The sequence below is a fragment of the Perognathus longimembris genome, chromosome 15 (assembly GCF_023159225.1).
Source record: "Perognathus longimembris pacificus isolate PPM17 chromosome 15, ASM2315922v1, whole genome shotgun sequence".
NCBI classification, from domain to species: Eukaryota; Metazoa; Chordata; class Mammalia; order Rodentia; family Heteromyidae; genus Perognathus; species Perognathus longimembris.
In genome coordinates this window covers 11,341,821-11,354,368 of record NC_063175.1, presented here as the reverse complement: position 1 = coordinate 11,354,368, position 12,548 = coordinate 11,341,821, and the positions used below count along the sequence as shown (strand labels likewise).

Genomic DNA, 12,548 nt, shown 5'->3' with positions numbered 1-12,548 from the left:
TCCAAGCAGCCGTACTTGAGCCACAGTGATCCCTTCAGGTGAAATGTTTGCTGCAATCACACTTCTTATGTCTCATATTGTTTTTATTTTTAGTGGAAGGAGGCAAAACCTGATGAATTAATGGATTCTAAGTTGAGATGTGTATTTGAAATGCCCAATGAAAATGATAAACTGGTAAGTAGGAAAATGTTTAAAAAAATTGAAGTTGAACTTGTTAGGTACTTGGATTTTTAGGTTTTAGGATATATGTGCGATGGCTAGTCTATTTACTAAGACAGCTTTAGGTAAACTTGGCAAGCTCTGGGTGCTTGGTGGCCCATGCCTGTAATTGTAGCTACTCAGGAGACTGAGGTCTGAGGATTGTGATTTGAAGCCAGCCCTGGCAGGAGAGTTAACCATGCAAGAACCAGAAGTGGAGCTATAGCTTAGAGTGGTAGACTACTAGCCTTGAGCACAAAAGCTTAAGGACAGGCCCTGAGTTCAAACCCCACAACCAACAATGACAACAAAAAACACACAACTTGGCTGACTGGTCATTTTATATTATTTTGTTTGTCCAAGAAGAAGTAATTTATCTCTTAGGTCTAAGTTTCTGGGTAAATAATTATTTAATTCACATTTTGGCCATTTAAACTCCTTCAGGCTCATTCCATATTTGGTCTTTCCTAAAATACTTTTTTTTTTTTTTTTTTGCTAAAATCAATGTGGGTTCTGTCTTTGTTTTTTCTTTTTGGCATTACTGGGATTTGAGCTCAGCTATCCCTTGAGCCATACCTCCAGTCCTACTTTTTACTGATTAGTTTTAGAAATGGAATCTCAGGGTCTTTTTCTGATTCCACTGGCCTCAAACTGGTTCATTGTACTGGTTAGTTTTAGAAATGGAATCTCAGGGTCTTTTTCTGATTCCACTGGCCTCAAACTGGTTCATTGGACCTCAGCCTCCTGAAATAGGATTACTGGTGTGAGCTTTTAGCATCTGGCACTATTCTGTATTAGCAAAGAAATTATTGGTGCTTATTGATTAATATGAAACACATACAGTTCTGAGGACTGAGGTACAGATACATGTTTAATGAAAGCATAAAAACCAATAGTCTATAGAGTGGGCCATAGTCACATTTCCTGTCTCCTGTTTGGAATATAAATCTGAACTTTTTTCCTATGGTTTGTAGGAGGGACTGATAGGTAAGTTGTTGTTTTTTTCCACAGTAATGTGAATGAATGTAATTGCTTGGTTACAGTCTGATATGACTTTTGGCTTTGATGTGGGGACCATTTTACCTGTTTAAAAGTGGGGCCAATTATTGTGTCATTCTTTCAACAAGGCTAAAATGAAAAAGTTGTTGAGTGTTAGTCATTGACTGAATTACTTGTTGGAAGTGTTTTTTTTTTTTTTTTTTTTTGCCAGTCCTGGGGCTTGAACTCAGGGCCTGAGCACTGTCCCTGGCTTCATTTTTGCTCAAAGCTAGCACTCTACCACTTGAACCACAGTGCCACTTCAGCCTTTTTCTGTTTATGTGGCACTGAGGAATTGAACCGAGGGCTTCATGCATGCTACTCTACCATTAAGCCACATTCCCAGCCCTTGTTTGAAGTTTTGAAATGTCTTATTTTGGGTACTGGTCCTAGAACTTGAACTCAGGGCCTGAGTTCACTGTCCCTGAGCTTTTGTGTTCAATGCTAGTGCTCTGTCACTTTGAGCCACAGCTCAATTTTCAGACTACTGCTTGCCAAGCAGTAACTCTGCCACTTATGCCATGCCTGCAGTCCTAACCTGCAATTATTTTGATACATTTTTCCAAGGACTTTAAGTGGGAGACATCTTTAGCACAATTCTCATGGCTAGATAAGCCTTAAAAAAATTTTTTTTTTGTTTTGTTTATATGCTAGTCCTGGGGCTTGAACTTGGGGATTTAGCTCTCCTGAGTTTTTGTGCTTACGGATATAGATAGCACTGTACCACTTGGGACATGGCTCCACTTCTGGCTTTTCAGGGGTGGGAGGTGGGGGAGGTCAGTTGTGGCGTTTGAACTCAGGTCTTGGGTACTGTCCTGAACTTTATTGCTCAAGGCTAGCCCATTACCGCTTTGAGCTATAGTGCCACTTCTAGTTTTCTGGTGGTTAATTGGCGATAAGAATCTCATGGACTCTCCTGCCCAGGCTAGCTTTGAACCATGATCCTCAGATCTTCAGCTTCCTGAGTAGCTAGGATTATGGGCGTGAGCCATAGGCCCCTGGCTACTTTGGCTTTTTGCTTTAATTGGAGGTAAGTGTTTCAAAGACTTTCCTGCCTGTGCTAGCATTGAACCATGATCTCAGCCTCTCCAGTAGCTAGGATAATAGGCCTGAGTCACTGGTTCCCCATAATGCCTTTAAAATTTAATGTGTCGGAGCTGGGAATATGGCCTAGCGGTAGAGAGGCCTTGTATGCATGAAGCCCTGGGTTCAATTCCTCAGCACCACATATATAAAAGCCAGAAGTGGCACTGTTATGGCTCAAGTGGTAGAGTGCTAGCTTTGAGCAAAAAGAAGCGAGGGACAGTGCTCAGGCCCTGAGTTCAAGTCCCAGGACTGGCAAACACAAAACAAAACAAAATTTTAATGTATCATTAGTATCTAATTGTTCTGGTTTAGCATTCAAATTTGTCCTATAAATGTCAGTAAATTATTTTGTTTGAATTGAAACAATCTAAATGATCTGGGGGGTGGGTGGGCGAAGTTAGTCAGTATCAAGGTTTGAGGACAGGGCAATGTACTTGATAAGTGTGAGCCACCAGTGCCTGGCTTGGGTTAGCACTTACTACTTGAGACATACTTGCAGACCATGGAGGTGTGTTAGTCGCCTAGCTTTTTTGTTTTTCTCTCTCAAAACTAATAAATGAATGGTTTCCTTATAGAATTTCCCACACGTGTTATCCTTGATATTTCCTGTATAATTGGAAGTTGGATCTAGGGGCTTGATTAAATTTAGATTTGTTTTGCTGGAAGTATGGTGGGGAAGATTTGTCTTGAGGGTATTGGTCTCAGGGAGGCACATAATGCCTCCTTTTTGTTCTTGGCAAAGTGGCAAGGTAAGCAGCCACTGATGTATAGTGTCTAGATTGAGTGATCTTCATCCAAGATGATTGGTGTGTCTCAAGGATAACATATTATTTTCCCAACTGAGTGGAAGGGATGGACACTTCCAGCATCTAATTTGGTGGAGGCCTAGAATGCTGCTTAATTTTCTGTGGTGAAGATTATAGCCCCTACAACTTGGGTTTTAAAATGTCAGTGAAATTGAGATTGAGAAAATAACGACTTAGGTCTATTCAGTTAAGGTTATATAGTGGTGATACTGTCATTCTATTTTATGTGCAGTTTAGGAAATTTGTTTAAAAATGAATTTTCTTCTAGTATTTGGTTATTCAGTGACAGTTTATGAAGACAGGATTAAATGCCTGTTTCTTTTAGCTACATGTGTTTAAAAAGTAAGCTGATTCATAGGCATCCATCCTTCTGTTGAAAACAGATCTCCCTCCTGATGTTTAAAACTAATCTTTTTCTTGCCCTCTTTCTCTCTGTTCCTCTCTCCCACCTTTAATTTTTTGTACTGGTATTGAACCTGGACCTTGTGTGTGGTAGGCAAATTTACTATCACTTGCACAATATCCCCTTTGGCTTTTATTTTTTGCTTAGACTAGGGTTTGGACTCTGGATCTTACCATTTGAGCTCTTGGGCTGGCTTTGAACTCAGCCTTCATGAGTAACTAGGATTACAGATGAGAGCCACTAGCACCAGCATTTATTTTGTTTTGAGGTAAGATCTTTCTTAATTTGCCTAGTTAGGCTTCAACATGGGATCATCCTTCTACCTCCGAAGGAGCTGAGGTTCTAGGCCTGTTTTCCTATACCTGGCTCCTTCCTCTACTTAGGGTTTGGTTTTAAATAACCATTTAGGTTCTAACCCCCTGCAATTGTTAGCATTGATGCCTAGATTGTTGGCAAGAGGTTCTTCAAGTTGATATGTGAATCCTTTTGCCCAAATAGTTACTGGTAACTTTCTTGATAATTGATATGGCAAGATTTTTTCCAGGTATGCCCAGAACTGAAACTATTTCTTTAGAAGATCTGTGTCCTTTCAGTGAGTGCAAAAAGGTATTTGAAAATCACAATTAATTTGTGTACAGAATTGCTAGGTAGCCTAGGCTGGCTTTGAAGTATTAATCTTCCCTTGTCAGCCTCCTGAGTGCTGGGATTACATACTTGAGCCACCATGCCTGCCTTCTTTTTTGATTTTGTTAGAATTTTTGTTAAGCCACTCTTGGTCAAGATTAGAGTGGAAGCCTATTTATTCAATTGAAGGTTTCTTCAAATGGCACTTTGTGTATTGATCCTTCTTTGGTGTTTGAAGCTGTGGGAAAGTCCACAGTCAGTAGTTCTTACACATCTACTTTATTTTTTTTTTTAATTTTTAAAATTATCTTTAATTGCACAAACGAGGTATAATATAACAAATTGGTTTATGAATACAGTATATCTTAATAGGTGTCACCCCTTCAACATTATCACCCCTCCTCAACTCACCTCTTTTACTTTTCTTAGTTTGGTGGTATATACATTGAATTCTTGACTGCATTCTCTCCCCTTTCCTGTTTTCATTCATCTGCCCCTCTCTCCTCCGTCCCACCACTCCTCCCTCCTGGATGTATCCATTTCCTGGTGTTGGTTTTGTTGGACTTTGACTTAGTCTTGTTTTCTTTTTGGTAAACATTGGACCATAGAACTCCTAAGGCCATTTACATATATTTTATTATGTGCTTCCTGTATGTATAGTGCACATTGTGAGATAAATGCCATGTTCAAATTAATTAACCTCCTTTGTCACACAGCAATTTTTGTCACACTTCAGTTGATCGTCAGGATTTTTTTTTTTTTTTTTTGGCCAGTCCTGGGCCTTGGACTCAGGGCCTGAGCACTGTCCCTGGCTTCTTCCCGCTCAAGGCTAGCACTCTGCCACCTGAGCCACAGCGCCCCTTCTGGCCGTTTTCCATATATGTGGTGCTGGGGAATCGAACCGAGAGCTTCATATTGCCTCTAGGCCATATTCCCAGCCCTGATCGTCTGGATTTTATCAACTTATTTCTTGGTGCTTTCTTCTCAGATATGGTAGAGGTAGCCAGTCTGTATGATTTTTGGTTAACCATCCTAACCAGTTCTTTATACATCCCCCTTGCCTTCCTACCCCTTTCCCCCAAGAAATATTCAGGTATTTAAGTATGTTATATATGTATACCACATGCATTGGAGCTACTGATCTTTTTAAGGTTTGTTATTAGTGCTTGAACATTTATACATTCTGGAAACTGGGAATTAGGTAGTATTTTGTTGATCTTTTTAGAATTTTTAGGATCTTGATACTAAAGGTACATTAGGACATGATGAAACTTTTGTGATGTTTTATAAGGTAATATAAAGAGCTAGCTTTAGAAGTATGGGGATGGAGTCCCATGTTTTTCTGTTTTAAAAAGTTCTTTGTTTTGGATAAGGCAGCTGATTTATTTGAACCATTAATTCTCAGAATGGATTTCTCTTTGGGAAATACCTCTGATTATTTATAGACAGCATGATGAAGGAAAGCTAAGAGTCCTTTTATTTTTGAATAAAAGACATTATAAAATTTTTTCCTGGATAAGAGTAAAATAATACTGTTATAAAGTACAGTAAGATGTGTAATTAATTACTAGGGAACATCAGTTGTGTGGCTGTCTAAATTCATTAAGGATCTGTAGTGTTTTCAATAGTAGAGTTGTTCTCAGTACCAGTATTAGACAGATAGTAGTATACAGTGTTGACTTGCATAAAATAGGATTCTCTAAATTATCAAGATTAGGAAATACCTGATGTCTACTTGATAGTGGTTTTTGTTTTTTTAGGATCAAATGTGATTTTTATTTTCATTTTTGAAATTTTATGAACTGTTGTGAGTTTAATTTAAGAAATATTTTGGAGCTTTAGCTTTATTTGACATTTTCCAGATTTTCTAATGAAGATTTTAGAGCTGTAGAGAACATACATTTAGGAGATCTTCTTATAAAGACATTTTATTGTTAAAAAACATTTCTGTTGAGACAAAAGACAGAATGAATATCAGGAAGTATTACTTCAAAGTCTGCTCCAACCTTTTTTTGTGTGTGTGTTTTTTTTTTATCCTAAAAGAATTTGGGAGGAAAAAAATCCTAGAAAAAGAACTGTTGGGTTAATACTTACAGAATGTTATATGAATTTGATTTTATTGTCGTGTGTGTGTGTATATGTATGTATGTATGCCCACTATTGGGGCTTGAACTCAGGGCCTTGAAATCTCACTTAATCTCTCTCACCCCATGGTTGGAACCTTTGCCACTGGAGGAGGTACACCTGTACTTTGAGCTTTTTGGTCTCAAGATTTGTCTACATGAGTTGTCTTTGAGTGAATCTAAGTTCTCAGATTTCAGCTTCCTGAGTAGCTAGGATCACCCGTGGTAGGCAAGCCACTGGGGCCCAGTGAGAAGTCTTTGAGTTAGTAAACAATACATTTTGAACTTCAGAGGGGGAAAAATGTTCAGGTTGAGTATTATGAAAGGTAAGAAAAGATGAACGTACTTATTTTTCAGATAACAAGTACTAGTAAAAAAAAAGACAGTAGAAACTTTCATTTTAGGGTAATAGGATATTAGCATAAATTGAATGAAGTATATATATTTAATAAGTGACCATATACAAATATATCATAACTGATTTTCTGGAAATATGAAAGGAAGTTTAGAAACTGGTGTTTTTTGCTTTAACATAGCTGTTTATTAATACTGTTTCTTATGCATAACACATTAAAAAAATTAGAGTAAAATACGAATGTTTTAGAGTCTAATGCTATCTGTATTAGTCATTCCCAATATCATGCAGGAGAAATTAGAGTTTGGTGAATCTGAGAATATGTTTCCCATGCCATCTCAGGGTAAAGCTCTACCAGGGATTGGTCCAACTGCCACTTCAGTGAGCAGCATCAACAACACAGTTGCAACACCTGCTGCCAGTTACATGAAGAGTGATCCCAGGGGACTCACTGTGTTCAAACAGGAGAAGCAGAAGGTTTGTTATAGGGAGTTAAGAGATTTAGGAGTCTACTAGTATTACTAAATTAATGTAGATAACTAAGGAGGTAGATAAGTGTTACTGTGTTCCATATGACAAAGTAGTTAGAGTTGAATTTTTGATCTGTGTTTAAAACTACAGTAGAATCATAAGCCACATAAAATGGTGGACCTAGTTCATTCTGTTATTTAAAATACTGTCAATAACAGCAAACAGGACCAAAGTAAGTGAACATTAAGTTGTAATCTTTCCTATCAATAAGATTTAGAGAGCATATGCTAAAAAAATAAATTTTCAGTTTGAATTAGGGTAGCCGGTATAGCACTGGTAGGAGCTGACAATATTTTTTAGAGACATATTTGTATTGAGATTTTAAAAAAAAAAGATGAAATTACACTTTGAACTTTCTTTCCAAATACGAGTATAATACTCTCCCTATAGCTCTTTTTTTTCTTTTCCTAATCCTGGGGCTTGAACCAGGGCCTGAGCACTCTCCCTGGCTTCTTTTTGCTCAAGGCTAGCACTCTACCACTTGAGCCACAGCGCTACTTCTGGCCTTTTCTGTATATGTGGTGCTGAGGAATGGAACCCACGGCTTCATGTATGCAAAGCAAGCACTCTACCACTAGGCCATATTCCCAGCAAGCGCCCCCCCCCCCCCATCCCCCAGGTCATTTTTGATTGACAGTCTTCTGTCAATCAAATTTGTATCTGAAGACCAAAGTCCTTAGGTTGTAATTGTGTGTGTGTGTGTGTATGTATGTACACATATCTGTATGTATGGATTTAAATCTACAAAGTAAAATGCCACCCCATCAAGAAGGGAACAGTTTTTTTAGTGGTGTATGATGTGGCACAGTTAGTTCCCTTTTCCATTTCTTTCTTACTGGAAACTTCAGAAACTCTCCAGTGTTAATAGATTGCATTTACTTTGATTTGGCTTACATGATAGCATGCTAAATAATAAGGTTTAAAAAATAGTCTTTATCCAAATGCCTGTATTACTTTTAGATTTTGTAATTATTTCTTGGAACCATGGTCAGAAAGAATATATTCATTGACTGTTTAAAGTGGAAAAGAATTTAAATACTATTTCTTAACTCAGAAATCACAACCAAAATTCTGATAGTAGTTTAAGTTATAATTCTTCACTTTAAGCACTTTAATACATATTGACGTTCTGTACTGGTGGCAGAAAGAATGTAGTCTTATGCTTATATTTGAGCCCCTCTTCTTTCCAGAGCTTCATTGCAAACACTTGCTGCTTTATGTTTTACCGTCCCTTTTGGTATCAAGTCCCTCCCTACTGTAATTGCTTTCTTCATAATTATTTGGAATATTGGAATTAAGATATTGAAAGTTGTTTAAAAAGGAATATAGAAGTGTTATTCATAGATGAAGAGACTATTGAACATAGGCTAAATAACGTAAGATGTACAGTATATGATATGTTGTCTAGGCTTAATTGATATACATCGTTAAGTTTTCAGCTTGTTCTAAGTTGCAGTCTTAAATATAATGCTAATGTTGCTATTATTAAGAATCACAGCGTGTTGAATCCTTTTAGTTTGCTTGTTTCATGGTTCTCAGAACAACCAGTCTCCTCTTTCTGGACCAGTATGAAGCACCTTTCAAGGAACAAGCTGTTTTCCTGCAGCCAAACCTCACCTCCTGAGTGGAAGCATTTACTTAAAGTCACACCGGCTTAGTGTTTCCCATCAGGCCTTCTGATTGTCACAGCACAAATGGCTCAGCCTCCCCCATTTTAAATGCCACCTGAGTTAGGTTATATTTGCTTATATATTAAATATCCATAAATAAATTAGATTTCTTTGCATCTGCTATGTATTTTGACTGGTTTGTTAGTGGATTAAATAGTCTGTGATAGAACTGTTTTATGTAACTTGTTTTATGCCTTAACTTGGCTTCAGTGTATATCTTTCATTCTAGTCTATGCTCCACAAATTTGCTGGTTGTGTATGTTCTCCTTATTGTGCAAACAATGTGAAGAAAAATTTCAGCCATAAACAAAAATTTAATTTTTCTACCTTAGGAAAGTACACATTGGTGTGTTAACTTGAGTCCAAAACAATGTGAAACTTAACTGCCAACAAAAGTGAAATGTTAAATAATTTGGTAAGGTACAAGATAGAATATTTAATGACATATTGTGTTATAGTAAAGCTATATTTGAGGTAACATATAAATCAGAAAAGGAAAGGACCATGTGTATGCTGATTGCTTTTCCTTTTGCAGTTCTGGAAGGTTTGAACTCAGGGTTAGAATTTAGGACTGTACATTATAAAATAAAAAATGTGCATATAAAAGAATATTGGAAGATAATATACATAATGGCTGTGTTAGACTAATGAATAATGGGGATGATTTCCTCCTGATTAAAAAAAAATCAGTTTGTAGAGAGCTTGGGTTTTTTTAAATTTTAACTATTTTTTCTTTTCATTGTTAGTGTCATATATATACATATACATATATATATCCTAATTACTTGTCAGCTTTCAGATTGGATATGATTGCTTTTTCCCCAATTATTAGCCAAAACCTGAAAGGGTGTGTGTGTGTGTGTGTGTGTGTGTGTGTGTGTGTGTGTGTGTGTGTGTGTGTGTGTGTGTGTGTGTGTGTTGCCAGTCCTTGGGGCTTGAACTCTGGGCGTGTGTGTGTGTGTGTGTGTGTGTGTGTGTGTGTGTGTGTGTGTGTGTGTGTTGCCAGTCCTTGGGGCTTGAACTCTGGGCCTGGGCTCTGTCCCTGAGCCTCTTTGTTGCTTAAGGTGAGCACTCTACCACAGTGCCACTCTGGCTTTTTCTGAGTAGTTTCAGAGGTAAGAGTTTCATGGACTTTCCTGCCTTGGCTGGCTTCAAACCATGATCCTCAGATATTAGCCTCCTCAGTAGTTAGGATTACAGACCTCAGCCACTGGCACCCAGCTCTAATTGCTTTATTATTGAAAGGACCTGCAATGCACCCTCTGTATATCAGAAATTGGACTTAAGCTTTATGGTATTTGAGCACACCTGGAAGAAGAATCATTTTGGAGTGAATTTTAGTTACTTAATATTAAGGAAAAGAAAAAAATATTGGCAGAAGAGAAAAATATATCTAAAATGTAGTACAGGTAGGATTGGCTAAGTATCAGGGATTGGGATGAAGAACAAGCTTGCAAGAGAAAAACTTGGGGGAAGATATTGAACTGGGATTATTAAATTGCACTTTGCAACTGTGAGCCTGACTGTAAGTGGAAAAGCCTTCAAACAGGTCAAATACAATATACATCAGAACCTCCTCAAACATGGTTATTTTTTAAACGGGCTTCTGCATACTGATCAGTTCACATCTTCCTAAGAGCTACTAGTTTTGTTTTTATTGTTGTTTTGTTTTTTGTTTTTGTGCCTGTCCTGGAGTTTGAACTTAGGGCCTGGGTGCTGTTCCTTAGTTTTGGTACTCAAAGTTAGCCCTCATCAAGTTTGGAAGCTAGGATGGGACAGTATATATGCAGTCTCAAATCTTACTGTACACGAGCACTGTGCTTGCCATAAAATTGAATTTACTCACTTTTTTTTTTTTTTTTTAGCAGTTTTATCTGAACAAAGCAGGCTTATGTCTTACTTGGAATGTTTTGGGTGCTGGGTATAGAGCTCTGGGCCTTTTGAATACAAATGATGTATCACTGAACCACATCCCCAGCCCCCCAAATCTTCAACAACTAAAAATTTATTAAAATGAAAAAGACAGCTTGTTACGCTGATGCTGTGATGTGTGGTGAAAGAAATGAGCTTGGGCTGAAGGATACTGAGGCAACTTAGTCCACAAGTACAGTCCGTAGGTATTGCCATAAGGCATTTATCTGCAGGCCTTTTTCATTAACTTTAAATAGGTATGGTGTTAAGAATGATGATTTGGGGTTTCATAGTTTTAAAAGGGTCTTAAGTACTACTTTGGTATTAATCCAAATGAATGATGTGAACTAAACAGTACTATAACATGAATGGATCACTTACCTTTAAAATCATAAACTATGAAATAACTTTTTAAAATTCAATGGTACATTTGCATTTATTGTTTTCCTTTCAGTATTTTTACACTTCAGTTAATTTTTTTTCACTAATAGATGTTAGGTTTTCTTTTGAGTGTTTTTATTTATTTTTAAATATTTCATTGATTACAGAAACACATCCATAACTCCCCACTCCTAGGCCTTACTTAAGCTTCAGAATCTGAGCATTGGAATTGAGTCTCCTGTTTCAGTTGGGCCAGTTTCAATTGTTTGGCATGTTTTCATTGAATAGCTACTTTTGGCCAATGTTCTGGGTTTAGGGGTAAATAAAAAGAGAAATGGTTCTTGCTCTCCCAGCTTTTATAAAAACAGTTATAGGGAAGAACTTGAACAATACATCATTTTGATATATGGTAAGTGCTATGGTAAGGTAAGTATCAAGGGTTCTGGAGTACAGATGAGGGAATAAGCTGCTTATTTTGACTTTATTGGCTGGTATTTTCTGATATCCGTTGAAATGGCTCATAGAAGACCATGGGTATCAAAAATTATCAAAACTTTTTGGAAATGAAAGATAGAATTTACATTTTTTAAAGCCATAAGGAGAGTTGGTTAAAGATTACCAATATCTTTGTAATACAGAATGACATGGAACCTAGCAAAGCTGTTCCACTAAATGCATCTAAGCAAGATGGACCCATGCCAAAACCGCATAGTGCTTCACTCAATGATACTGAAACAAGAAAACTAATGGAAGAATGTAAAAGACTTCAGGGAGAAATGATGAAGCTATCAGAAGAAAATCGACATCTGAGAGTAAGTGTTGATTGAAAATGAGTTGTATTTAAGGTATATGAAATGTAATATTAGGTTACATAACCAATTGTTTTTTTTCTGTATTTTAATTTCTGTCTTGATTTTGATCCCCTACCTGCATCCTCTATCTTTTAACAGCCTTATCATGACTTCTATAATTTCCTGTGAGTTCTTTTCTTTTGTGGATATCTTAGTTGTGATGTTGGCTGATGGCATTGCTAACTTCCTCTATTATTTGCATCATTATTTATTACAAAAAGTCCACTACAGCTAAAATGTAGTATCATTTAGTGAGGTTTTTTTTTTTTTTCCTCCCCCATCCTGGGCCTTGGACTCAGGGCCTGAGCACCGTCCGTCCCTGGCTTCTTTTTGCTCAAGGCTAGCACTCTACCACTTGAGCCACAGCGCCACTTCTGGCCTTTTCTATATGTGTGGTGCTGAGGAATCGAACCCAGGCCTTCGTGTATATGAGGAGAGCACTTTACCACTAGGCCATATTCCCAGCCCCTTTAATCAACTTGTCCCAGGGAACTGCTGTTGGTTCAGAGATGTGCTGTGAGTATAAAATGTACAGCAATATTAAAATTAATGTTACAAATATTTTTACATT

At 37.3% G+C, this 12,548-nt stretch overlaps 1 protein-coding gene across 2 annotated transcripts in view; it reads left to right on the top strand.

Annotated features, from left to right (window-relative positions):
- The window catches only part of Vapa (VAMP associated protein A), a 41,381-nt gene that overhangs the window by 22,834 nt on the left and 5,999 nt on the right, over positions 1-12,548 (top strand). Inside the window, exons 4-6 of one of the 2 annotated variants that reach the window (XM_048363001.1) lie at positions 94-174; positions 6,976-7,110; positions 11,765-11,938. In XM_048363001.1, coding sequence (XP_048218958.1) covers positions 94-174; positions 6,976-7,110; positions 11,765-11,938 — 390 coding nt within the window. The remainder of the gene's footprint in view (positions 1-93; positions 175-6,975; positions 7,111-11,764; positions 11,939-12,548) is intronic. The other variant, XM_048363002.1, reaches the window with a different exon arrangement.